At 48.1% G+C, this 27602-nt stretch overlaps 1 protein-coding gene across 2 annotated transcripts in view; it reads left to right on the forward strand.

Moving 5' to 3' along the window:
- Positions 1-27602, forward strand: part of WDR25 (WD repeat domain 25) — a 143994-nt gene that overhangs the window by 92381 nt on the left and 24011 nt on the right. For both annotated transcript variants that reach the window (XM_022576078.3, XM_022576079.2), the window contains exon 4: positions 4886-5016. In XM_022576078.3, coding sequence (XP_022431786.1) covers positions 4886-5016 — 131 coding nt within the window. The remainder of the gene's footprint in view (positions 1-4885; positions 5017-27602) is intronic.

Raw genomic sequence — 27602 nt, forward strand, 5'->3', positions numbered from 1 at the left:
ATAAAGTCAGTGTTAGTGGATTAAATATTTTAAAACTCGGTTTCTTATAAGCAGCATGCAGTGAATAAATGGAATTTTCCATAACAAACATGTAAACAAGCCAGGTAAGTCTCACGGTTAAAGGTTATATACAACTAACCATTGCGCTCAAAGTAGCATTGCCCAGGAGGGGATGCGATAAACAAGCTACTCCCGGCTTCCCTGGTGGCGCAGTGGTTAAGAATCCGCCTGCCAATGCAGGGGACACGGGTTCGAGCCCTGGTCCGGGAAGATCCCACATGCTGCGGAGCAACTAAGCCCGTGCGCCACAACTACTGAGCCTGCGCTGTAGAGCCCGCGAGCCACAGCTACTGAAGCCCGCGCGTCTAGAGCCTGTGCTCCGCAACAAGAGAAGACACCACAGTGAGAAGTCTGTGCGCTGCAAGGAAGAGCAGCCTCCGCTCCCCACAACTAGAGAAAGCCCGCGCACAGCAACGAAGACCCAACGCAGCCAAAAATAAAAATAAAATAAATAAAATAAATAAAGAAAAATTAAAAAAAACAAAAACAACAAAGAAAAAAAGCTACTCCATTTATGAAAAGTTGCAGAGTAGGAACACATCTGACAGCAAAGGACCTTCACCTCCAGTGTGGCTATCACCTTCAAGACAGTTTCTGATAAATATTTACCAGCCTTTATTTGTATCTCTTTAACTAAATGTAAAGGCAGCCCAAGGCATTGTATTCTCATAGCCTCAGAACAAAAACTCAACGTCAGTAATCTCTCAAGTTCCCTGCTCTTAAAAACTCATATCCCTTGGTTTTAGCTTTCAGTTTAACTAAGGGTGAATTCAATAATTTGAGGTTTAGTTTTTTTCAAACTGTAAGAGTTCTCCCCTTTGTTGTTTGCTGTCTGCCAGGCCCTCTAGAATGCTTTCCGTACAGCCCTCCCGACAGACGTGTGTTTATGAGGGCGTGTGACACAGCAGGGAAGGGCCCTGCCCAAGGTCGCTCCACTGGAAGTGACAGAGCTGGCGTGGGACCCGGGTGTGTGTGACTCCCCACCCCTCTGCTGTATCACCTCCCACTTTGAACAGGTTGCTGAGTGACAATGGCTGGGGTCCTGATTTCTGAGCCACAGTCTCGCCCCAGACCTCCTTACCTCGTGTTTCCCAATAGGTATCTGTAATTATTATTCAAAAATGGAAAAATTTCATTTTGGTCCCTTTTAACAAAGAAGTACAGTGAAGGCCTAGTTATTACAAGTAAAAGTAGGAAAAAATAGAAATTACAGCTTGTCTTCTAACTGGAAAATTTTAGTACTTAAAAGACATAGATTAGACATGAATAACGTAGTCAGAAATACATTTTTTCAGCAAAAAAGTTCAGTCATTATCTTTTAGCAACTCGACTTTCACTTTTCCTCTCATCCTTTTCCCCCATTATTGGCAAGACTGTCACGGCACTTTTTGAAAAAAACATGGCTAATTCACTGCTTTTCCTGAAATAAGCATATGGTATATGCTATGGTCCAAGAAACAGGGAGAATTTTTTCTCCAGGCATATAGAGTTTGTTTTTCCTTTTGGACTTAAGGGTTGGCAGTGAGTTCCAAATGAGCAAGGAGTCGGCATTAGGCACAGCTGTATCTGTCTGGAGAGAAGACTTCTGGCCTACAGGGGCCTTCTTGCGCCGGTGTGAGGGTCGCAGCGACATCTGTGCTCCTTTTCCATCGAAGGGATGTAATGATAGTCCCTCGCCCTTAGCCCCCATGTGGCTCTCCCAGCCCCATGGCTGGAGCGAAGCTCCTGAAGCCAGCGCTGCAGGCACGAAGCCCATCCCCAGGGCACGCAGTACCGCACGGGCGGGCGGCCCCCTGCTCCATCCTCCCTGGGCGGGGGGCTTGCTAACCGGACATGTCACGCTTGCTTTCTGACCCCGAAGTGTAGCAGAAAAGGCGAGGAAGGGTTTGGGTCCCAGACAAGTTTCAGGAAAGGAAAAGAAGAATAAGAACTGGGAATACCAGGTTTCCAATTAGACTAATTCCTCGGGAAGTGATTTTTTTGGTCTACTTGAGAGTGTTGCTTGTCTCTTGACCTAATGAGAGGGACACAGCACACAGAATACGACAAGTCTGCTCATCTTCCTCATGCTTTTATAGAAGAGTTCTTTACTTATTAGAAAAACAGTATTATGACAGCAATATTGGTATAATTTGAGAAGTTACCTCACTACCCCTAGAACAACTCATTTCCTGTTGGTGAATCATGTCTTCCCTATCTTTGTTCACGTCAGTCCTTCTTTAATACTCCTGTAATTTAAGAACGGATATCAAGCTTTGTCCCTCTTGCCACAGAATGCTATTTATCATTCCAGTTGGAAATGGCTTTTCAACATCCCACCAGGCAGAGAACCACATCTGCCTTAACTGCTCTCTCAGCTCGGACAGCTAGGCTGCTGTCTATAGTCCCGTCACCGTACTCAGTGCAACGACCCAAACTGGCCAGGTCTTGACAGCATTGTGATGACATAGGATGACCGTGGAAATCTTTGTGAGTTGCATTTTGTAGCAAAATAGTTAAGGGGCTTGTTGAGCTTAAAGAGGTATAGAGTCTTCATTTACAAAAAGCCAAGTGTTTCCAGAGTTTTCTCTGATGACAACTGACTGCCAATTGTAGGCCCTTAGAAGATATTAGAAAAAAATCAACACACTTAGTCATCCATCAAGGTAAAGGTGATGCTTGAACAAAGAACAAGAGAGTAGCCTCTTTCCAAGAAATCTGCACTTTGGAGAGAACACTTTGAAAACAGATGTTTTTAATTGTTTATACCACTCTGTAATTTTTGTTGCCAAAAACGATGTGAACGTGTCACCTATTAAAAACTTCAGTGTCAGCACTGTTAACCTGGGAACAGTGTTTTTCTAATCCTGCTTTAAAATCCTGTAAATGAAAATTTCAGTGGATTTTGAATTAGGTTGTTAGAAATAGGAGAATATACAGTAATACCCTCTGATTAGTGGCAGGAGCCATTATTTGGCATTAGGGGAAATGGAGCTTTATTAGCAAATTGTTCACAAAATCCTTTGCATCAGTGGTAGATGGAAGCAGAAAATGTCTCCCCTGTTGCTGGTGGTAAACGTCTTCCATTCTGGGTCCTCACATCTCTGGAAGGAGGTTTTGGGGCTCTGACAGACTTCAGTGTGTAAACTTAAGCTGTAACCGGGCTACTGTCAAATCACTGAGTCACAAAAAGGTCCCTACGTTTTAAAAAAGTGGAAGCATATTCAGTCCTGTTGCTCTTACTAAAATTATTATAACTCATTTGATTTAATAATTTCCAAGAGGTTTGTTGATACTCTTAGTAAATGGCATATTAAAATATATTTTAAAATATTGTTTATTTTATCCTGTCTCATCTTTCAAAATGTTCTTTTTTTGGTAATTGCTCTTATACTCATAATATATTGGTACAGTAGCACATAAATAAATACACACATGTTGGCGGTATGTGCCTAAGGGTTTCTCATGGCCGGGGGATGTACTGTCAGACAAGTTTGGAGACCAAGGATCTAGGCAAATTGGATTTGTCAAGGCTTCTGCTGTAACTCTCAAGAGGACCAATTGATGCCTTTTATTTCCTTACCTGGTGAGCCGGTGGAGCATTTAACTACAGTGTGGTCCTAAACACGGAGCAGGGCAGCCTTCCGGAAGCGCTCTCTGAATTGAAGGACCAGGTGTACTTCCTGGGTCCCCGTAAGAGGAGATGATGCTTGAGATCTTGGCGTTGCATTGGTATCCAGCTTCTTATGTCCCTAACTGCCCACTGCCTCAGTCCAGGGGAAGGGTTTCAAGGTTGTCCCTCCTGGGCTGTGGCACCGTGTAGAGGAAAGCATGCTGGCTTTCGAGACCTGGGCTCAGCACAAAAGATCTGTTCCCTGAGTCTGACCTGTTCTAAATGATCGACATTTCTGGCGTTTTTATGGCTTACCTCTAAGAGAGCTCAGTGATAGGAAGACAGTTTCCACAGCAGAGGTATGTGTGTGCACTCAGACGTTTGCACAGCATCCAGGAGCAGTTGACAGCAGTTTCATGGCAGATAGAAAAGGTGGTCCACGCACCCCCTCCAACCTGTGGCCTGAGCCACTGTGACGTCACACTCTCATTTATCGCCCAGACGCTGATGCCACCCCACTGGCCACGCTCTATGGAAAACCATTGATGGGTTATCATGAGGGTGTGATTGTAAGGTGCTGATCCTAAAAAGAATCATTTTGGAGCATTCTGCTTTTTTTTTTTTTTTTTTTTTTTTGCGGTACGCGGGCCTCTCACTGCCGTGGCCTCTCCTGTTGCGGAGCACAGGCTCCGGACGTGCAGGCTCAGTGGCCATGGCTCACAGGCCCAGCCGCTCCGCGGCATGTGGGATTTTCCCAGACTGGGGCACGAACCCGCGTCCCCTGCATCGGCAGGCGGACTCTCAACCACTGTGCCACCAGGGAAGCCCCTGCTTTTGGTTTTTAGACTCCCAGTAAATAATCTAACAAAATTAATTGTGTAGCTCTGGAAATGTTATTCAGTCTCCCTGAGTCTTGGTTTTTTCAACTGCAAACTGGATTATGTGCTTGAAATGAGTTGATGTGCATAATGTTTACAGAGCACCTAAGAGGTGGATTCAGGCATCTCGTTTATCCCTGGGGGTGGGGGGATTCAGCTAATCGAGGACCGGGTGGCCAGAGAGTGAGGGGCAAATGCCGCCGCTGTTGCGTTTCCAGAAAGTCTCCATTGGCCGCCTCAGGCCCAGGTGGGCTGTGCTTTCCCGTGGCTCCATATCAGATGTCATCTTAGCGCTAAGGTATTTAGTTTGTGATCTGAGTAGTTTCTAACCCTCTCTTCTCTTTTCGTGTTGTAGGAACCCAGCTATTCAGTGGTCAAAGTGACTTTAGAATCACTACCTTGAAATTTCATCCAAGAGACCACAACGTTTTCGTATGTGGCGGCTTCAGCTCTGAAATGAAAGCTTGGGACGTAAGGACCAGCAAGGTAACACCCCTCTTCCTCACATGGCCTTTCCAGGAGAGCTTGCCTGGACATTTTGAATGATTGGAGGTGGGTCAGCATCTATATATAGGACCCTTGAGATGGAATAATTACCACTTAATATTTAATCAGTGGGAAGCATAATTTTTAGATGTTTTGAAAGAACATTCTTGAGTTGTTAGATTATTAAAGCACCATAGGTGCAATTCTATACAGCATATTACTAAAAATATTTGTTAGTATAAAAATAAATATTAGTAAAAATATTTGTGTGCAAATGCTTCCCGATGTTATAAAATGAATCAGCCTCAGATTACTCAGGGGGATAATATGTGGATACAAATAAGTGGGGTGGAGAAGTGCTCTGTGTGTGTGTGTGTATGTGAGTGAGAGGAGGGGTGGTGGGGAGGGAGGGGCTGGCATTCGGAGCGGGTGAGCTTTCAGTTCAGCTCAGTGTAAGGAAGGCTTCTCGGAGGAGACAGTGTTCCCGTTGGGGCTTAAAGGCTGGTCACCGTCAGTCCCATAGAGAAGTGATGTCCACTCCCGTCCTTCACCACAGCCTGCCACTCCTGTTGCTTCCCTAACTTAGGAAATGGCAAGTCCAGGACTTCTCTGGCGGTCCAGTGGTTAAGACTCCACGTTCTCAATGCAGGGGGCATGGGTTCGATCCCTGGCCAGGGAACTAAGATCCCGCATGCCACACAGTGTGGCCAAAAAAAAAAAAAAAAAAGTGGCAACTCCATCTTTCTGGTTGTTCAGGTCCAAACCATCAGAATCATCCCTCTCTCCACTCTTCCTGTCATCCCCCCAACACCCAAACCATCAGCAAACCCAGTCGTAACTCGGGTTTAAGCTGCCGTTGTCTCTTGCTCAGATAATTGCAGTAGTTTCCTCTCTGGTATCTGTCTTCCCCCACCACACCCCCACCTCCCCCCGACCCCTTACGGTTTGTTCTCAACACAGTAGCCGGCGTGGCCTGTGACAGTGGAAGTCAGATGTGTCACTCTTCTGGTCAGAACCCTCCAGGCTCAGGTCTCACTCACAGGAAAAGCTGTGTCCCTAGGGCGGCCCACAAGGCCTCATGATCTCCCGCCCAGCCTCAGCCCCACCCGCCTCCTTGCCTTTCCTAGAACACACCAGCACAGTCCTGCCTCAGGGCCTTTGCACTTTCTGCCTGGAATGCTCTCCTCCCAGTTTTCTATGGAGAGGCTCCCTCCCTCCTACAGGGTTCTGCTCAAATGCCACCTCTGCAGTGAGGCCTTCCCAGACCACCATGCCAGCCAACCCCTGGCATTCGCTAGTCCCCCTGCCACCTCTTTTCTCCCCATAGCACTTATGATCACCCGGCACACTATGGATTTTACTTGTCTATTTGCCTTGTCTCCATCCCCTCGAATGTAAGCTCTTCCAGGGCAGGGATTTTTGTCTGTTTTGTTTGCTGCTGACTTCTAGCTCCTAGAACAGTGCCTGGCACATAGTAGGCACTCATCAGACCGTGGGTGACTGAATGAGTGGACGGAGGCAGAGGGCAGTCACACGGGATGGGGGATACTACGTGTGTGCAGGGCCAGTGACCTGCTCGATGTGGGGGATACAAGGTGTGTACAGGGCCAGTGGCCTGCTCGACTTGGGGTATACAAGGTGTGTACATGGCCAGTGGCCTGCTCAACTTGGCCAGGCGTGGGCCCCAGGCAGTGGGACAGGCCGGGCAGAGAGGTTTTTAATGCCATGAGTCTGGGTTTGGATCAGCAGCGGGGAGCCATGGGAGGTTTGTGAGCAGGGGTCTGGGATCAGGGGTGCAGAGGGGCTCAGGGAGGGGCAGTGGGGAAGAGCCTGACTGCCTCCTGCCTCTGGGGGGCTCAGTGATTTCAGGATGGCTGTTTCAAGCTCTGAGAAGCACTGCCCTGGTCTGAAGGAGGCACACAGCCACTAGAATGCTACAGGGTAGTTCATGATGATACCGGCATTGATCTTGACCTTGAAAGAAGAGGGTGTGGAACGTCAGAGAGTGTCCTCCTCCATTAGGGATTCAGGGGAGTCAGTGGTCCCACGCCAAAGGGCTCTAGCCTGCTGCATCTGCAGCGCCAAAGCCTCTACCTAAAGGCATCCCCCTCCAGGGCCGCCTCCTGCCCCATCCTGGGCAGGTGCAGCCCCCCCATCAGGTCTTCACTGAGCAGGGGCCGTTCTGCGTGGCCAGGATGGAAGGAGGTGGGACAAGACCTCCAGTGCCCGATTCGAAAGGCGAGTTGGTGCGTCAGACCGGCTGCTGCAGAGAGGCACTTCCCCCCAGGCTGTGGGAAGGGGCTGCTGGTGTTTGCAGGAGAACCTAAAACCAGAGACAGTTTCCTTAAAGAGAACAGGATGTTTTAAACGTAGGTATTTTGCCTAAAGTACTTCCCAAGTGGGAGAATTAGAGCATAGAGAGATGTACTCTTTTTAAAAAAAACATACATTTTTCTTTTACAAGAGACTTTTTAAAAACAAGAACATTTGGAAAAGAGAAAAGTTACCCGTAAAGAAGTGGATGTGTGGACTTCTAAAAGCACTTGAACACTTGTATATGGGATATAAATACATGATAAATGAAAGAAGACATTGGAAACTGCTGCTGGAGTTAGAAACTCTTAGTCATGCTGTTTGAAGCGGGGCCTCCTGATCAACCAGCCCCTGGTGACAGCCACGTCCCTTAGAGGTGTGCTGTTTTTAGCCTCAAAGAGCAAACACGTAAGAAATTACTCATCAAGGACGCCATCTGATTTAAGACTTTGTTAAAAATATCGGATTTTCTCCTAGGGCAGACGCCAGCTGACGTGTTCTGAGAATGCGGGCGGAGCAATTAGGAGCAGGTGTTGCTGTGACTGGTACCGGCATGTTTGCCAGTCTCTCCCCAGCTAATAATGTGGGTAAAGGGATCTGTGCAATATTTGTTTTTACTTCCTTTTTACCAACAATCTGACTGCCTGTCCTCCCTTGCTGGGCCACAAGGACTGTTTCCATGTGCAATAGATCAGACTCAGGGGACCAGTCTCTTCCCTGCTTCAGCTCTGTTTCCTCTGGTAGGTGTGGCCCAAGTGCCTTGTACGGACCCAGCAGGAGGGCCAGAGAGGAAAGGTGTGGACAGCCACCTGGGGTGGCTCTCTGCCCTCCTGCTGGGCTCCGGTGGGGCCTGGGGCTCTGTCCCAGGTGCTGAACTTTCCAGCCCTCCCTGGTGAGCGTAGGAACACCTAGGGCTGAGCGGCTTGTCTTCTGACTGCTTTCAGGGGCAGCCGTGGAAACTGCAGGAGGGACACAGACCTTAGCTTAAAATCAAGACGGGTTTCCTCTTTTAAAAACAACGGAAGGACTGTTATTATTATAAAAGTAATATGTGATTATACGAAATAACAAATAGAAACAGAGAGAAGGGGTAGTTGAGCCAGCCAAAGGTAAACATTAAAATATTTTTATTTCATTGTTCTTTTCCACTGTGTGTGTGTTTTTTTGTTTTTTTTGTTTTTTTGTGGTACGCGGGCCTCTCACTGTTGTGGCCTCTCCCGTCGCGGAGCACAGGCTCCGGACGCGCAGGTTCAGCGGCCATGGCTCACGGGCCCAGCCGCTCCACGGCACGTGGGATCTTCCCGGACCGGGGCACGAACCCACGTCCCCTGCATCGGCAGGCAGACTCTCAACCACTGCTCCACCAGGGAAGCCCCACATTTAAATATCTTTATTTCACTGTTCTTTTCCACTGTGTGTTTTTTAAAACATTGTTTGGTCTTTGTATTTTGCTTTTCACACAGCATTGTAAGGGTTTTCCTTACAGTGAAATGAATTCTTGTAGATTTTTAATACATTCCTCTGATGCAGTATGCTTGGCTAATTTGCTCCATGCTTTATCCTCAGCGCTCAGAGCCGCGTCTGACACAGCAGGCACTCGATAAATATGGATCGAATGAGTCAATTTCAAATGGTTTAGCTTATTAAGCCATTTCCTGAGGTTGGATTTTAGGACATTTCCTTTTGTTTGGTTTGGTTTGCCATTTAAAGTTAATAGATGTGAAGGTGGAGATCAGGGATCGGCAAGTGCAGCTTGGGGCTAAATCTGACTTGCTGCCTGTTTTTGTAAATAAAGTTTTATCGGAATGCAGTTCCTGTCATTCATTCGTGTATCGGCTACAGCTGCTTTCACGCCACAGTGATAGAGTTGAGTAATTGCACCACATGGCCCGCGAAGCCAAAAATGCTTATGTTCTGGCCCATCCCTGCTAAGACGTGTCTGGCTGTGGTGTGTGTCACGCTGGGGCTTGTCGGGACTGATCCTTCTGACCTGGCTGACAAGGTGGGTCCCCCTGTGCCTCCCCCTATTATGGGCACCCTGTGGAAACCGTGTGCTCAGAGAATGTCTCTTCCAGAGAACCGTGCCTCAGTCAGGGGTATATGGGTCGTTTCCCCCTCTTGTTATAATCTCCAGACAGACCATCGCAGTCTACTTTGTGATACATTCCACTGTGAGACACATGTGTGCATCTAGTGTTTTCCACATTTGCAGTTTATTTCCTGCAGCTTGTGCCCCAGAACTCAAATTGCTGGGTTAAAAGTGAGTCAGCATTTTGAAGGTGAGGGGTAGGTTTCCGACGATGGAGCTGATCCCACCACTGGAGCAGGACGGTGCGGCCAGACAGCCTCTTGCCGGGGCTGAGGAGTAGCTGGAACAGATAACTTTCCAGTCTTAGACTTTAATTCCTTAAGCTTAGCCACATGATGACTGTTGGGATTCTGGACTTCTCTGGTTCAGCAAACGGGCTCTTTGGCTCCCCTGTCTTTTCTTGGCCCATCTCTCTCTGCTCTGGTTTGATGAGTGGATCACATCCCTCGTCGCCGCAGAGCGCCTGGCTTCATTTCCGGCAGGTCGGCAGGATGTGTTCTGCACGAACCCTCCGAGCCTGTTTACTCGTGCCGGCCCCGTGCTGCCAGTACAGGGTCTTCTGACTCTTCTGTCTCCCGACGGTCTGCTCGAACATGGGTCTGGTCTGGAACCCAGGATGTCTGTGGTCTGACCTTCATGTTACCACGGGGGTCCGAGCCCCTCCGGGCCGCCAGTGCTTATTGGCCTGAGATCCAGCAGCCCTGGGTTCCCATCCTCCCTCTCCTACTTGCTTAACTGGCTGATTTTAGGCAAATCTCTAAACTAAAGCCTCTCTCAGTCAAGGGTTTCCCCCGTGGTATAGTAAAGGGGCAGGATGAGGTCATCTTTCAAGCAGGGCCTCTGAACTCTCCTGTGTGTAGGAGAGCACCTGGGACTCTTGTTAGGATGCAGACTCTGTTTCAGCAAGATGATGTCTTAGTCAGCTCAGACTGCTGTAATGAAATACCACAGCCTGGGGGGCTTAAACAGCAGACATTTATTTCTCATTGTTCTGGAGGCTGGAAGTCCGAGACCAGGGTGCCAGGGTGGTCGGGTTCTGGTGAGGGGGCTCCTCCTGGTTTGTAGATAGCTGCCTCTTGCTGTGTCCTCACATGATGGAGAGCGAGCAAGCTCTGGCCTCTTCATCCCTTTCTAAGGCGACCACTGCCATCATGGGACCTCCACCCTCATGACCTTATCCAAACCTAATTACCTCACAAAGGCCTCACCTCCAGATATCATCACATTGGGGATTAGAGCTTCAAAATATAGATTTTGGGGGGGACACAAACATTCAGCCCTTTGCAGGTGAGATCCTGCATTTCAGCAAGCTCCCGGAGATGCAGAGACAGATGGCCCATGGACCACACTTTGAGAAGCCAGGTCTCAAAGGGCCCCTGAACACAGAGGTCCCATGCTTCTCTCACGTGAGCACCCTTGGTCTTCGTCCTCGATTGACCTGCACCACCTGTGACCTATCTCAGTGATAAATAGGTTGTGAGCACCTTCACCTGACAGCTATTCATTTACAACTGCCTGTGAGGGGGGCTCAGTCCAGTCATGTCTGCGCCTTGGCATCTTCCACAGGACCTGGAACCAGAGCAGGTGCTCAGGCTGCTGGGGTCAGCCGCCCCTCCCATCATGATGGTGCCCTGCAGGAGCATCCACCTGCCCACATTTCGGGGGGCAGTGGCCTCCCTGGGATTTCTGCAGAGGGAGTGGGCCCTCCAACAAATGGGAAATAAAGGCTAGCTGCAATTCAGCTGTAACTGGTCATTCCAGAAGTGTAGACAGAGGCCGAGGACTTGGGAGATCCTGGGCCAGATGAGGGCTGGTGCAGTGGTTCTAACACTGCAGCTCTCAGCCAAGTCTGAGCTCTCATGTGCCCCAGTGTCTCGTAGATGATGGAGTATCCAGGCTCGCAGGGCCCTGGGTCTTTGCCCGGCTGGGAATGGGAGCTGGAGGGTTCCAGATCTGCAGGGCCCACCAGCACTGTGGGAAAGGCTCCAAGGTAGTTACTTTTAGGTTTGCTTTAAGATGACTATGTAGTTTGAGCCAAAAGTTAGGATAGGTAATAAAATTTCTCGCTTGTATCATGAATTAAAGTTGTAGAAAAACTCCTACAGAAGCTTAAAAATCATATTGCATATTTCGTGAATCACCCTTTTTGCGAGACTAAATTCTGGAACCCCAACCTCAGCAAATTACCTCTCAGCCAAGCAAGACTGAGCACGGCAAATTGGAGCAGCCCTGGAAAATCTGGGACATGTGGCTCCCGACACTGGGAGCCTGGCTTCTGCTCCAGTTCTCTTCCCTTCCGTGGGCAGGGCTGACACTGGGCAGGCTAGGGCCGAGCGTGACTTCCGATGCATAGGTCTACTCTGCTCCTGAGAAGGAGAGTCTCAGGTGCCCTCAGGTCCCCACTGGGCCTCGAAAACACCGACCCCCACCCGCTCGGGTAGTTCTCAGGATGAGATCTACTCTGACAGACCAGCTCACTTTTTTTGCTCTAGTGTTGGTTTGACCCGAATCATCAATAGTCCATGCTTGTTCTACATCTTTCTTTCCTTTTAAGTTTGTAAAGGGCCGTCTTGACTTCCAGATCTTGAGTTCATTCCTTGACCTCCTTTGGGAGCTTCGTCTCAAACCCACTGCAGGTGTGTGTCCTATCATGCAGGTGACAGTGGGTGAGGCCTCTGGCTCGTCCTTCCCACCTGCTTGGGTTCTCATCTCTGCCTGTCGTCACAGCCCCGCACTCTGCTGCAGTTTCCCCACAGAATGTAAGCTCCCCGAGGGCAGGGATTTGCTCCTTTCCTGCTGTTTTCCCTGAGCCTAGCGAAGTGCTGGCTGAATGGGATGGGACTGTTGCAGGAATGACTAACGGCCTTAATCCAGGCCAATTAAAAAAAAAAACCCAAGTGATAAGCCCACCCAGGTGAAGTGGAAGCTGAGTCAGCATCTGTTAACACGCTCTTCTCCGGCACTGACCGACCGTGGCCGTCCTGCCCCGAGGGGGAATGAACCAGCTGGTCATGCAGCCAGTGGTTGCTGGTCTGGACTGGCTGCCCTGGTGCCATGGTCAGAGCACCCGGAGCCTTAGAGGATACCCGGCCGCCCCTGCAGGTGGCCTCGGCCTCCAGCGTTGTGAAAACTCTCCAGTTGATTCTAATGAAGAGCCCAGTGGCGAACCACAGCCCTGGGGGCCAGGGTTTGGGAGCATCAGTGCGAGTCCCGAAGGGTGTTTTGCAGGGTCTCTGCTGGTGTAGGTGAGGGTGTCCTGAAATGTCCGTTCCTGCAGTGGCAGCTGTCTGGAAGACTCAGCACCTTCACCTCCTGGTTCCTGGGCGCCATCAGTCTTTGTGGCGTTGTAGGCGGGTTGCTTATTTGCCCTATTTACTCTCCATTTGTCTCTTTCATCAGCTTTATACTAAAAAGCCTTTTGTTTGGACTCTTCGTACTTCTGCAGTTCTGGCTAAGTTTTGCCTTCAGCCAAACTTTTTATGAGATGAGAGCGGGAACCTAAGGGAGGTGGAGAGGAGGGAGGGCGTGGACAGCCTGGTGCTGAGGGAAGCGTGGTCACCGCTCCGTGTGACTTGCCGTGGATCCTTGTCTCTTCCGGGCTCCCGTTGCCCCATCTGTCAAGTGGCGGTGGGGTGCTCTCGGGTGGCATGGACTGGGCAGCCACCACCTGCCGGGCTCTGTACTGGACCCTCCCTGTGTGTCATCTACCGCGACACAGCAGTCCTAGGAGGTGTACCAGGCGCTGCTGTCACCCCATCCCCCTGGCGGGGTGCCGGAGGTTCAGAAAGGTTCCAGCAGCCGGCACACGGCTGGTTGGTAGGGGGGTAAGACCTTGACCTGGTGCCTTGATTCCCGCGCCCTTGCAGGCCCTCCTGTTCACAGGTCGAAGGAAGCGTTGGTCTTGGGTGTAAATAAAGCTTTGGCAGTGAGAGCCGTGTGCTTTCTTCTTGGAGAGGCCTGCATGGGGCAGCCCTTGAGTTCAGATGCCTGCTCGGTCCCGCCGCTTGCAGCTCGATGCCCGGTGTCAGGGACACCCCCTGTGAACTTGACAGTGGTGGGCCCTGCGGCCTCAGGCCTGAAGTCACAACCCCGGCGCCTCTGTGAGGGCAGCCCTTCGGCCTCCACGGGTAGATGTGGAAACCAGTCCTGAAAGGCTCAGCTTTCAGCGCAGGGGTGGATGGCCACTGTGGGGCTTGGACCTGATCTGTCGGCCTCACCGGCTGCCTTCACAAGCGGCCAGGGGGTCCCCATGTGTCTCCTGGGTCATCCAAAATCTTGGGCAAAGCTGGGGAAGGGGTCCCTGGATTCCAGAACCTCAGACCCTGCCCCCAGCCCAGTCCTTCTCTTCACCTTCACTCGGCAGCACTTTTCTTGGGGTGTCAAGCAGACTCCAGTTAAAAACCTGAAATGTGAGTTGCCACCTGGAGCTCAGTGTGTGACAACGGAAGAGCGTGGCACTCAGGAGGGCCACGTCCCCGTGTGATCACTTGGGCTCTTAAAGATGCAGTAGTATGTATCAGAAAATATAAAGCAGACTCTGGACCCGTAATGATTATATAAATAAAATATTTATGTAATGCTAATGTATATGACCTTTGTAATTTGTTTTGCCACTAAAATAAGCTGTGTTACATACACTGAACATCTCTCGTTGAGATTTTTTATCTCCTTGAGATTTTTAAAAATTTAATATCTTTATGAAATAGATTCACAGTTTTTGTTTTACCTAAAAACTTATTTTAGTTTGCCATAACTAATAGTATCCAAAAAAAAGCATGGGTTTGATGCCCGAGTTATTTTTTGTCTTAATATACTTTAAATACTTATTAAATGTTTTTGGTAGCAGCTTTTTTTCTTTTAATCAATCAATCAATCAATTAATTAATTATTTTGCGGTACGCGGGCCTCTCACTGTTGTGGCCTCTCCCGTTGCGGAGCACAGGCTCCGGACGTGCAGTTCAGCGGCCATGGCTCACGGGCCCAGCCGCCCTGTGGCATGTGGGACCTTCCCGGACCGGGGCACGAACCCGCGTCCCCTGCATCGGCAGGCGGACTCTCAACCACTGCGCCACCAGGGAAGCCCTAATTTAATTATTTATTTGGCCGCTCCAGGTCTTAGTTGCGGCATGCGAGATCTTGGTTGCGGCCTGTGGGATCTTTAGTTGCGGCATGAAAGCTCTTTTAGTTGCAGCATGCGGGCTCTTAGTTGCAGCATGCGGGATCAAGTTCCCTGACCAGGGATCGAACCCGGGCCCCCTGCACTGGGAGCGCGGAGTTTTAACCACTGGACCACCAGGGAAGTCCCAGTAGCAGCTTTGTTGTGATGTAATTCATATACCATACAATGCGCTCATTTAAAGTATACAATTCGTTCGTTTTTAGTCTATTTACAGAGTTATACAACCATCATCACTGTCAGTTTAGAACATTTTCATCACCTCAGAAGAAACCCTCTACCCTTTTTAGCAGTCACCCCAGCTCCCTTGCCTCTATCCCCTACCCCCAGCTCCTGGCAACCACTGATCTACCTTCTGTCTCTATAGATTCGCCTATTCTGTACATTTTATATAAACAGAATCATACAGTGTGTCACTTAGCATAATGTTTTCAGGGTTCACCTATGTTGTAGCGTGTGTCAGTACTTCATTCCTTTTTAGGGACACATAATATTCCATTGTATGGATAGACTGCATTTCGTTTGTTCATCAGTTGATAGGCATTTGTGTTCTTTCCATGTTTTGGCTCTTATGAATAATACTGTTATAAATATTCATTTACAAGTCTTTGTGTGGACATGTGTTTCCATTCCTCTCGGACCCCACCTGGGAGTGAGACTGCTGAGTCATGGTCCGTCTCTGGGTGACCTTTTGAGAAACCGCCAGACTGTCTTCCAGAGTGCTTGCGCCATTTTGCAATGTATGAAGGGTCCGATCTTCCCCTGTCCTCACCTTACTTGTTATCGGTCTTTTTGCTTTTCCCCATCCCAGTGGGTGTGAGGTGGTGTCTCCTTGTGGTCTCCTTAAGGTCTGATATAGGACTGTGCGGACTGTATATTTCTTCATGAATGAGCTTCGGTAGTTTGTGTCTCTCAAAGAATTTGTTCATTCCATCTAAGTTATCAAATTTATAAACATAAACTTGTTCATAATATTCCTTTATTATCCCTTTTGATGTCTTTAGGTTCTGTCTTCTCCTTCATTCCTGATATTGATAGTTATGTCTTCTTTTTTTTCCTTAGTCAGTGTGGCTAGAGATTTATTTTCTTCTACTTGCTTTGGGTTTAATTAGCTCTTCTTTTTCTCATTTCTTAAGGTAGCAATTTAGATCATTGATTCAAAATCCTTTTTAATGTAAGCATTTTAATGCTATACATTTCCCTCTAAGAATGCATCCCGCAAATCTTGATGTGCAGTATTTACATTTTCATTCAATTAAAACATATTTTCTAATTTGATTTTTACCTCCTCTTTGACCTATGGGATATTTAGAACTTATTACTCAGCTTCCAAATTTGTGGGGATTTTCCTGATATCTTTCTGTTGTTAATTTCCTTGTTATTAATTCTGTTATGCTCAGAAAACGTACTTTATATGATTCAAATACTTTTACGGCCCAGAATATGGTCTGTTTCGCTGAATGTTTCATGCGCTCTTGGCAAGAATGTATATTTCACTGTTGTTGGGTGGAGTGTTCTATAAACGACAGTTTGGTCAAGTTAGATGATGGTATTGTTCAGTTAGTTCTTCTAGATCTTTGCCGATTTTTTGTCTACTTGTTCTTTCAGTTATTGAGAGAGGAGTGTTGAGGTCGCCAGCTATAATTGTGGATTTGTGTATTTCTCTCTTCAGTTCTGTCTTTTCTCCCTCATGTATTTTGAAGCTGCCACCACAGCTCCACTGGGGGCCTGCTTGCTGGTTAAAGCTGTTAGACAAAATAAGAAGAAGAAGAAGAAGAAGAAGAAGAAAAAAAGACCAAGGAAAGAAAATAGCAGCTCGTCTTCGTGCTGCTCACTCCTCCAGGTTTTGCCCTCTCTCGGGGGTCTGTCTGCTTGTGTTCACTTTCAGTGTTCTCAGAGAGCTGCTTTCTGCATTTTGTCCAGAGCCTGTTGTAATCAGTGGGCAGAGAGGCTCTGGTGGGCTTACTGGATCCCACGTGGCCCCAGGTGGACTTTGAACATATTTTTTTCCTGGCCTTGAGTTTCCCCTCTTCTGTTGGCTGGATGCCACCTGCCCGTGGGCCTCCACTGCTGTCTCCTCTCCAGGGGCTTTTCCCAAGCCCCCCTGGGTCGGGTGCCCCCCTCCTTCTCTCAGTCTGGGTTGTAGCTGCTTGGCAAGTGTCACCCCCGCACTGGAATGTGAGCCGCATGAGGGCTGGGGGACACGACGGCCTTGTCCAACCTGGCATTGTGTCCCCAGACTCTGTATTGCTGGCATGGGGTCAGCGGCTCAATCAGTGTTTCTCGAATAAATGGTCACAGCAACCTCCGTGAAGCTGCAGCCTAACTCTGCAAAGATTCTATGACTTTAGGAAAGTTTGTGCAATCCAAATTCGTGCCCCAACCAAGAGCCCCCCAGTTAGAGGGCGGTGTTGACAGCTGTGCTGTTTCCAGTGCATGGATGTTCTGTGTACCCTGCCAGTGGGCAGACTCTCCTGGTGGCCACAGCCTTCCCTACGTACCCTGAGAGAAGACTGCCTGGTGCCTTTCACAGATGTAGTGCGCAAGCTGAGAAGGATGAGGGGACGTGTGAGAGGAAACCTCGTGGTGCATCCTGTAATTAGGCTGTGCCGAGCTGTCCACTCATCGCGCTGGATTCAGAGAGGAGATGAAGGGCGGACATCTCTCCTCACCCGCTGTGTGCCCTTTTTATATCAAGTGAATTTCTCAGTTTTTCATTCTAGTATTTCACTTAAATTTTTTTTTTAAAAAGATGTGGTTACCTGGTTTGCCTCATTCATTTATTCATTGAACATTTGCTGAGCACCTGCCACGTGTAGGACATCTTCCTAGTTTCCAAGACTCAAAGAAGCTACAGGAAACGCCTCACGCCTGCTGTTGGCACCGTTATCCACCAAGTTGCTAGACCATGTGGGAAACCTCCCTGGCAACTTTAGGATTGCCCTCCCCACACCACCCCCATACCCTGTGCTTCCCTCTTCTGGGGTCGTGCAGGCTGTCCACTGCGCACAGGCACCTGGCCAAGGGGGTGGCTGGGTGCTGGAATCCAGCCTATGCTCTGCTGGCCAAGCGATGCCCCTAGCATGGGGTGATCTCCACCTGAAGGAGGGTCTTTTCCCGATATGCACCAAGGGGCCAGGTGGGCCAGCCGTGGCCCCATCCCTTCCCCTCTGTCTGCTCCATCCACTCCCTCTCCATCCCCGCAGCCTCACCAGGTCTGCCCCTCGCCCTCTCCCCCCGGGATGCCAGCGCTGCCCACTGCCCACCGCCTTACGTCTTCCACACCACGGCAAGTATCATCATTTGGAAATGCAAATCCGAACACATCGCCCTTGGGCTCAGGGCTCTTCCCGGCCCAGCACCCTGCAGTGCCCATGAGAGCAGGTCCAGGCCTTCCTTCCTGGTGAGGACAACTCCGCACCGCCCAGCCCAGCCTCCCTCACCAGGCTTGGCTCTGAGAGCCCAGCCTGCCCCAAGCCACCACCTCACAGGACTGTTTGACTTGTCTGCCACGAGTGGGATTTACTCTTCAGAATAAAAGAGTAGATACATTATTTTCCAAAGAAGATAGAGGAAGGGGAGCTTGCAAAGGAGCAGCCAGAGGCCTGGGAGGAGGGCTGGGTCCAGGGCTGCGAGCTGGTGAGGATCGGGGCAGGGACTGTGGACTCGGGGCGCCAGCGACATGCAGAGGTAGAGGTGTGAGAGCATGTCAGGGACCTGGAGGCGTGGTGTGCCCGTGACAGAGGTAGAGGTGTGAGAGCATGTCAGGGACCTGGAGGCGTGGTGTGCCCGTGGCAGAGGTAGAAGTGTGAGAGCATGTCAGGGACCTGGAGGCGTGGTGTGCCCGTGACATGAGAGCAGAAGGGGAGGCTGTTCTCTAGACGTGCAGATTACAGAAGTAATCTGTGCTTTTTGCAGGCTACTTGGAAAATGGAAAACTGTAATGAGGACGATAACGCATTCAATTTCAGCACAGCCAGAACCACCATTGACGGTTGGGGTCCTTCCTTCCAGTTTTTCAATGCATATATTTACATTTTTAAGTAGTTTCCCCCCAACTGAATATATCCTTAGTGTTTCTGTATTGTTAAACAGTTTTTGGGTGGTGTAATTTTTAATAGTTACCCAATATACTGTCATGTATTTAACCAGCCCTCTATTATTGGGTATTTATCATATTCCCAGTGTTCCCTTTATTACAACACTAAGGCGAACATCCCTGTGTGTAAATTCCCAGATGCAGACTTGATCAAAGGGTATGTGTGCTTTTAGGTTCTGGATCCCACTGAATCCAGAAGCCACTTCCTTCCAGAAGGGATTACCAGTTCACCCTGGGAACGGGCTTGGTGGGTTAGCTTGCTTGTTTTGGGCATCGGCGAGGCGCATGCAGGCTCACCACCGTCCGGGCAAGAGCTGGTTCAGGGGGAGGCGCTGAAGGTTGGGGTGGGCGGGGCGACCGGAGGTGGAAGGAAGTGGGGCGGGGGGCCAGGGCAGCCAGGCCAGGGCGGCCTGCTTCCTTCCAGGGCCCCTGTCTCGGCCATGGACTAGGTCCCTTGTGCTCTGGTTTCCTTCTCTCCGGCCCAGGCAGGACAGCCCCACACTCTCCATCTGTCCTGTCCAGAGTAGGCCTGAGCCTCTGTGCGTTGCCCCGTGTTGCTTCTTGAGGGTCCGAGACGCCTGGAAGAGATGGGTGCATACCGTGCACGGCGCAGGCGCCCAGACTCCGCCGAGCTGCGCTGCCCTTGGAGGTGGCTGCATTGTTAGAACCCTATTTTAATTCATGCCTCCATTGTAAAGTGAGGAAAACCAATTTTTCACTTGAGAGGTTCAGCAATGTGGATACATGTGTAATTGTCTATTTCTGCCTTTCTTCCTTTCTCTCGTGTTCTGTAGCCGTAATTTAAAATTTCACGGTCTCCAACTTGATGGCTTCTCTGTGGGCATGTTCAGATCCGCCTCAGGTTCAGCAGGCACTAATTGAGCAGCTACTCTCTGCCTCTGGCTGGGCAGCCTGTGGGGTGCGGTGGGGGGTGGGGACGGGCTCCGGTGTAGGCCGCAGATCGCATGTCACGCCGGCTCTGCCTGTATTCAGCTGTGTGATCACCGGCAGGCCCTTCCCGTTTCTGAGCCTGGGTGTCCTCGTCTGCACAGTGGGGCTGGTAATCTCCACCCCGCAAGGTGGTCATGAGGATTAAGTGAGGTCACACGTGAAGCCCCTAGCAAGGCGCGTGGCACACAGTAGGTGTTCAGTTAATGCACCCTGCCGTCTCCGACGATCACCACAGGGTCGTGCTTTCCACGAGCTTGTGATAATTGGCAGTCAGGAGCTGCCTTCAGCTTTGCTAAAAGCTGAGTGGAGGTCATACTTTTCCCCCAGCCAGGCAGCGCGCCTGACCGAAATGTCAAGTGCCTGCTTTCGGCTGAAGATGTTCTAACCGGGTGTGATAACATGGTCCTCTCAAGCTGATCAGAGGCTCAGATATACATTCCCCTGTGTCTTTGATTAATTTTTAAAAGAGAGAAATGAATTAATTATTGCCTAGTGAGTATGGATGCTCAGAGTATAGGGGAAGAGCAGACAGCGGGACCTCAGGAGATGCCTCGTCGGGAACCTAGCCCCAGGCGCCCAGGAGTTGTCCCAGGTCCGGTGAGTCCCAGAAAACTGGCCAGTGCAGAGACAGAGGAAGGTGGCAACTCAGGCCCTATCCAGGGGTGACCGTGTGGGTGTGGGTTTCCTGGATTCCCTGGGGCTCCTGGAGAGTGAGATGCAGTTGGCTGCTTCTCTCCAGGTGTCCCCTCATGTCCCCCTCCCCCAGGCCCGAGGCCCACGACCTGCCCTGCTACTCCCTGGCCAGCTCCTCGGGCTACATTGTGGAGGGTCACACCTAGGAAGGCGGTCCTTGGGGGGCATATCCTGCTGCTGCTTGGCCGCGGTGGAGGAGCCTGAGGCAGTTTCTGGAGGTGCCGTGTGGGGTGAGGTGCGGTGCCCTGGGCCTCCCACCCAGCTGCAGACAGCTGGTGGCTTCCTTCTCCACGTGGTCTGAGGGACAATCGTCCCCGCCACTCCTCCACCCCCACCCCCTTGGGGAAAAGGCCCGTCCTCTGGGCCGTAGTCCTCCCATCTGTCAGGAAGGGGCTGGACTCTGTGATGGGGTCTGCACCGAGCAGAGCCCCCTCCGCACAGGATGTATCTGGGAAGGGCTCAGCTGAGGCTTCATGCTGCAAGCAGTCAGCCTCCTGTCCCGCGCTCAGGGGAACTGGAGGCCCAGACGGGGCTGCTCCCCACCCGCTGACTCCCCAGGGTCCTGGAGTGCTTGGTCTAGATCCATTCATCAGGGGCTCCTTCAGACGCTCACCAAATACCTGCCGGGTGGCACGTGGCCACAGGATGGAGGGAAATGAGGCTCATCCCTGCTCCGAGCCCTGAGCTCACAGTCAAGGGGAAGAGACAGAGTCAGTCAGAGTGTAGCGTGGTGGTAGCTGCCGTGGAGGGGATGACGAGAGGCCCACAGACGAAGGAACTGATGAGTCTGCCTGGCGCTTTGGGAGGCTTGGTTGGCAGAGGGTTTTAAAGGATGCATAGGAGTGTTCTAGGCATCAAGTCTGGGTAAGGAATTCTAGGCATAAGGAATGCACAAAGGCACAGAGGCGTGAAAGGGCTTGACAGGTGAGGGAATGGTGAGGGGTCTGTGTGGCTGGAGTGCACACAGGGTGTGTGTGTAAGTCGGTGTGGGTATGTTTGTGTGTGTGTGTGTACAGGAGGGTTAGGAATCAAGGTGGCTGTCTGTGCAGGGCCTCCACCCCAGCCATGTTTAGGTTGTGGCCCAGGGCTGAACACCTCGAGGGAGGCTTTAGAGACAGGGAGCCTTCAGACACCCCCGGTGCCCTCAAACAGGCACGCAGACACCCCCCGTGTTCACGACATTGCCTTTAGGGAAGGCTCAGAGCAGAGGCTGGTCCTCTGGGAGCCCGAGCCAGCTCATCAGTTATACCTAAATGTAAAAGGGAAAGGTGTCCTCCCCCAGCATATGGTTATTAAAGCTCGCCATCTTTAAACCTCATTAAGGAGTGTTAAATGCTAATGAATTTAGAGAAGGGCATCTTGGGGCCTCTGTTTCCTAGGAAACATTTGAGAGCAGGTGCTTTATAATGAGCTGTACCTATTTTAAAAGTGAGCCACGAGGCCCACTTTGATAGGCTGGATCTCAGATGCTGATGGGTAAGTGTGAACAAAGCCGGTGGAGGCCAGTGGAGATGCTCTGTGCTCTCTGAAATATCATTCTCTGGTGGTTTCTATAGAAACCACTGGCACCTAGGTAGGAGAATTGCCGAGCTCCGGAGTCTCATTTACGCAACACAGCGTTGCCTGCAGCCTCAGCAACTCGGCCCCAGCCTCTGAAGACCACTGGAGTCCTGTTGGCAGGTTGGGACTGGGTTCTGGACAAAACGGGACAGATGTGTGTTGCCACAGCTGTAATTTTGCTTTAATTATGTCTGTTCTATACCTGCTGCTTGATTTCCGCTGGTCCCCACTCTGCTTATTATTTCAGGCCCACTGACAATAAGAAGAATTAACATTTGTGGAGCTCATTCCTCCCCACAGAGCACTTTAAAGAAACTTTTTATTATTGAAGCAGTTAAATATATACCAAAGTAGAGAAATTGATGAACCTCCAGCACCCTGTTTAAACAATTATAAACATATGGCCAAGCTTCTTTTAGCTATAATCCTACCCATTTTCCAACAGTCTCTCCCTCCGTGCCCCCGCTGCTGAATTATTCTGAAGCAAATCCCAGAAGCATGCTAGTATTTCATTTGTACACACTCTTGTTTCTTTAAAAGATGAGGACTGAAAAAGGTGATTATAATACTGTTGTCCCTTCTAACAATTTAGCAATAGTTCCTTAACATCATCAGATATTCAGTACATATTTAAGTCTCCCTGATCGCCTCGTAATTTTAAACATTTTAAAACAGTTGCCTTGTTCAAATGGGAATCTGAACATTTGGTTGATAAATCTCCTAAGCCTTGTTTAATCTCTGGGTTTCTCTCCTTCTTTGTTTTCCTTGTAACTTATCTCCTGGGGAATAAATTGGTTGTTTGTCCTTCATTTTCCTCACTGCATCCCCTGTGGTGTGATTTAACACATTCCTCTGTTCCCTGTATGTCTTATAAACCGGCAGTTAAGACTAGACAGGGCTTCTCATGCTGTGGTGTGCATGCAGATCACCTGGGGAGCTTGTTACTCCAATTCTAATTGACTCTGTGGCTCCAGGGAAGATACATTTCTAATAAGCTCCCAGGTAATACCTATGATAGAGGCTTGATAAGATTCAGGGACTTATTTTCTCATTCCTTTTTTTAAAAAAAATTTTTATTATAAATTTATTTATTTATTTATTTTATCTTTGGCTGCATTGGGTCTTCGTTGCTGCGCGTGGGCTTTCTCTAGTGGCGGCGAGCGGGGGCTACTCTGTTTTGGTGCGGGGCCTTCTCATTGCGGTGGCTTCTCCTGTTGCAGAGCACAGGCTCTAGGTGCGTGGGCTTCAGTAGTTGTGGCGTGCGGGCTCAGTAGCTGTGGCTCATGGGCTCTAGAGCACAGGCTCAGTAGTTGTGGCACACAGGCTTAGTTGCTCCGTGACATGTGGGATCTTCCCGGACCAGGGCTCGAACCCGTGTCCCCTGCATTGACAGGTGGATTCTTAACCACTGCGCCACCAGGGAAACCCTCTTTTCTTTTTTACAAGAATATTTGATCAGATTCAGGCTCAGTGTTTTGAAGAAGAGGTCATAGGTAGTGGTACATACTTCCATCAGGAGGCACCTAATGTCTGCTCGAACCATTTTTGATGACGATGTGATTGATCAGGGAGTTCAGGGGTTGTCTGCCGGGTACCTCATTTATAAGATCCTCATCAGTTTTGCACCTAACTGTCTCAGTAGTTACTGATGATCATTGCCTAGATCTGTGAATTCATTAGAAGTTGGAAAATACTGGACTACTTCTATAGAGAAAGATTTGCTTTCAAACTTAGCTACCCTGAGGACGGGAAAGCCAAGAGAAAGGCTTGAGTCTTTTCCTTTATTTACAAGTTTTCAGAATAATGGGTTGCTTCCCTAGCATCTCCAAAGGTACCTAATTGGGTTTTCATGGGTGTTCTTTTTTTTTTGTTAGTGTCATTATGAACTTTTGGCTTTATAAAATATTTGATATGTCTCAATCAGTTGTGGCCCTTATTACCCCAGTGGTCAAATCGCCCTGTATTTCGTGAGTGAGCCTCTTTAAATATGCTTCTGAATCTTTTTTTTTAATCTCAGCTTTACTGAAGTATAACTTAATACGGTTGACTGCCACCCATTAGAGTGCACGAATCAATGAGTTCTGACAGATGTATACATTTGCGGAGCCACCACTACAATCAAGATACAGAACATTTCCATCACCCCAAAATTCCCTCTTGCCCCTTTGCGATAAATCCATTCCTCTATTTCAGCCCCTTGGCGACTACTGATCTACTTTCTGTCACTAAAGAGAAGTTTGCATTTTTCTGGACTCTTATAGAAATGGAATCATGCAGTAGGTAATCTTTTGTATCTGGTTTCTTCTAGCGTAATTATTTTTGGTTCATCCGTATTGTTGTTTGTATCAGTATTCCTTTTTATTGCTGAGTAGTATTCCATTGTATGAATATATCACACATTGTTTATCCATTTACCTGCTGATGGACATTTTGGGGTGTCTCCAGTTTTGGGCTATTATAAATGAAGCTGCTGTGACTGTTCATGAACAGGTCTTTGTGTGGATATGTATTGATATTTTCATTTCTCTGGGGTATGTAACTGGGAGTGTAGGTGTTAAGTGGTATAGTATGTGTAAGTTTAAATTTATAATAAACTGCTAAGCTGTCTCCTAAGTGGTTGCACCATTCTGCATTCCCATCAACAGTGCAGGAGAGCTTCGGTTCCCCCCACACTCTGACCAGCACTTCGCGTTGTCAGCCTTTTCCATTTTAGCCATTGTAGTGGGTGTGTAGTGATGTGCGATTGTGGCTTTCATTTCATTTTCCTGATGACTAATGATGCTGCTCATCTTTTCATGGGTTTGTAAGCCAACCATTTGAATACCTTCTCCTGTGAGGGTCTGTTCAAACCTTTTGCCTATTTAAGATGATAATGATAATGACGATGAAGAAGTTCTACGAATTCTTTGTATATTTCCTTCTCCCATTCCATGGCTTTTTGTGTCCTAGCTAAGAAATCTTTGTCCACTGTAAGGTTGCAAAGATTTTCTCCTGTTTTCTTATACAAGTTTTATAGTTTTTCCTTGGTTTTTTTTTTTGTTGTTGTTGTTTTTTGGCTGCGTTGGGTCTTCGTTGCTGCGTGCGGGCTTTCTCTAGTTGCAGCGAGCGGGGGCTCCTCTTCGTTGTGGTGCGCGGGCTTCTCACTGTGGTGGCTTCTCCTGTTGTGGAACACGGGCCCTAGGCTCACGGGCTTCAGTAGTTGTGGCGTGCAGGCTTCAGTAGCTGCGGTGCATGGGCTCATTAGTTGCGGTGGGCTCAGTAGTTGTGGCTTGCAGGCCCTCGGGCGCAGGCTCAGTAGTTGTTGCTTGTATTTTTAAGTCTATGATCCATTTTGAGTTAACTTTTGTGTATGGTATGAGGTAAGGTTTTTATTTTTGTCACGTAGGATACTCAGTTGCTTTAGCACCATTTGTTGAAAAGACATTCCCTTCCCCATTAGATTGTTTTAGGACCTCTGTTTGAAAATCAATTGGCCATGTAAGCATGGTCTCTTTCTGGGTTCTCAGTCCTGTTCATTGATTGATATAGCTAGCTATCCTTTTACCAATACCATTCTCTCTTGGTTACTGTAGCTTTACAGTAGTTCTTGAAATTGGATAGTACAAGCCCTCCAACTTTGTTTTTCTTTTTCAACATTTTTCTGGCTATTTTAGGTTCTTTATCATCCCATTTCAGTTTTATAATCACCTTGTCAATGTCTACAATAAAGTACCTCCCGATATTTTTTTTTTTTTTTTTTTTTTTTTTTTGGTACGCGGGCCTCTCACTGTTGTGGCCTCTCCCGTTGAGGAGCACAGGCTCCGGACGCGCAGGCTCAGTGGCCATGGCTCACGGGCCTAGCCGCTCCGTGGCATGTGGGATCTTCCCGGACCGGGGCACGAACCCATGTCCCCTGCATCGGCAGGCGGACTCTCAACCACTGCGCCACCAGGAAAGCCCCCCTCCCGATATTTTGATTAGGATTATGTTTAATTTATAGATTGATTTCAGGAGAACTGACACCTTAAAAATATTGAGTCTTCTGACTCATGAGCATTATATCTTTCTGTTTGTTTAGATCTTCTTTAATTTCTCTCAGCAGTGCTTTGTAGTTTCCAGTGTTCAGATGTTTCACATATTGTATGACATTTATTCCTTGGTATAAACTATATTTCATGGTTTTGGATACTATTGTGAATGAATTCTTTTAAAATTTCATTTTCCAATGTTTGTTGCTTGTATATAGAAATACTATTTACTTTCTCATTTGACCTTGTATCCTGTGACCTTACTAAATTAACTTCTTAGTCCTAGTAGCTTTTTCATAGATTACTTAGGAATTTTCATGTACATGATCATGTTGTCTGCAAATAATACAGTTTCATAGCTTCCTTTCCAATGTATATGCATTTCTATCTTTTTCTCACTATATTGCAATGGCTAGCACCTCCAGTACAGTGTTGGATAAAAGTGGTGAGAGTGAACATCCTTGCCTTGTTCCTGATCTTATGGGGTTTTACCATTAAGAATGATGTTATATGTGGGGGTTTCTAGATATCTTAAATTGGTTTAAGGGACTTACCTTCTAGTCTTAATTTTCTGAAAGTTTTTATCATATATTGGTGTTGAATTTTGTCAAATCACTTTTTCCTAGATTCAGTTAATATGGTGGATTACATTGATTTAAAAAAAATGTTAAATCAATATTTATGCATTTCTGGGATAAACCCTACTTAGTTGTGATATATTATCCTTTTTATATACAGTTTAATTCTAGTTGCTAATAATTTGTTAAGGATTTTATATCTATGTTCATGATGATTATTGGCTTATACTTTTTTCTTATGTTGTCTTTGTCTGGTTTTGATGTGAGGTTAATATTTTCCTCACAAAAATGAATTGAGAAAGGTTCTCTCCTTGTATACTTTCTGAATGTTTGTGTAGGATTGGTGTTATTTCTTTCTTAATGTTTGATAGAATTCACCAGTGAAGATACCTGAACCCAGGGTTTTCTTTGTTGGAAGGCTTTTACTTACAAAATAATTTTTTTTAAGTATAAATAAGGAAACCATAAACAAAATGAAAAGACAGCCCACAGAATGGGAGAAAATATTTGCAAATGAAGCCACTGATGAGGGATTATCTCCAAAATATACAAACAGCTCATGCAGCTCAATATCGAAAAAACAAACACCCAATCAAAAAATGGGCTGAAGATCTAAATAGACGTTTCTCTAAAGAAGACATATAGATGGAATAGACACATGAAAAGATGCTCAACATTGCTAATTATTAGAGAAATGCAGATCTAAACTACAGTGAGGTATTACCTCACACCGGTCACAATGGCCATCATCAAAAAGTCTACAAAAAATAAATGCGGAGAGGGTGTAAAGAAAAGGGAACCCTCCTACACCGTTGGTGGGAATGTAAATTGGTACAGCTACTATGGGGAACAAACAGTATGGAGGTTCCTTAAAAAACTAAAAGTAGGAGTACCATATAATCAATCCAGCAGTCCCACTCTTGGCCATATATCCAGAGAAAACCATAATTCAAAAAGACACATGCACCCCAGTGTTCATTGCAACACTATTTACAATAGCCAAGACATGGAAGCAACCTAAATGTCCATCAACAGATGAATGGATAAAGAAGATGTGGTACCTATATACAATGGAATATTACTCAGCTGTAAAGAAAGAATGAAACAGTGCCATTTGCAG

The sequence above is a fragment of the Delphinapterus leucas genome, chromosome 2 (genome assembly GCF_059928025.1).
Source record: "Delphinapterus leucas isolate spDelLeu-1000000601 "Yukka" chromosome 2, BTC_Dleu_Yukka2, whole genome shotgun sequence".
Lineage (NCBI taxonomy): Eukaryota > Metazoa > Chordata > Mammalia > Artiodactyla > Monodontidae > Delphinapterus > Delphinapterus leucas.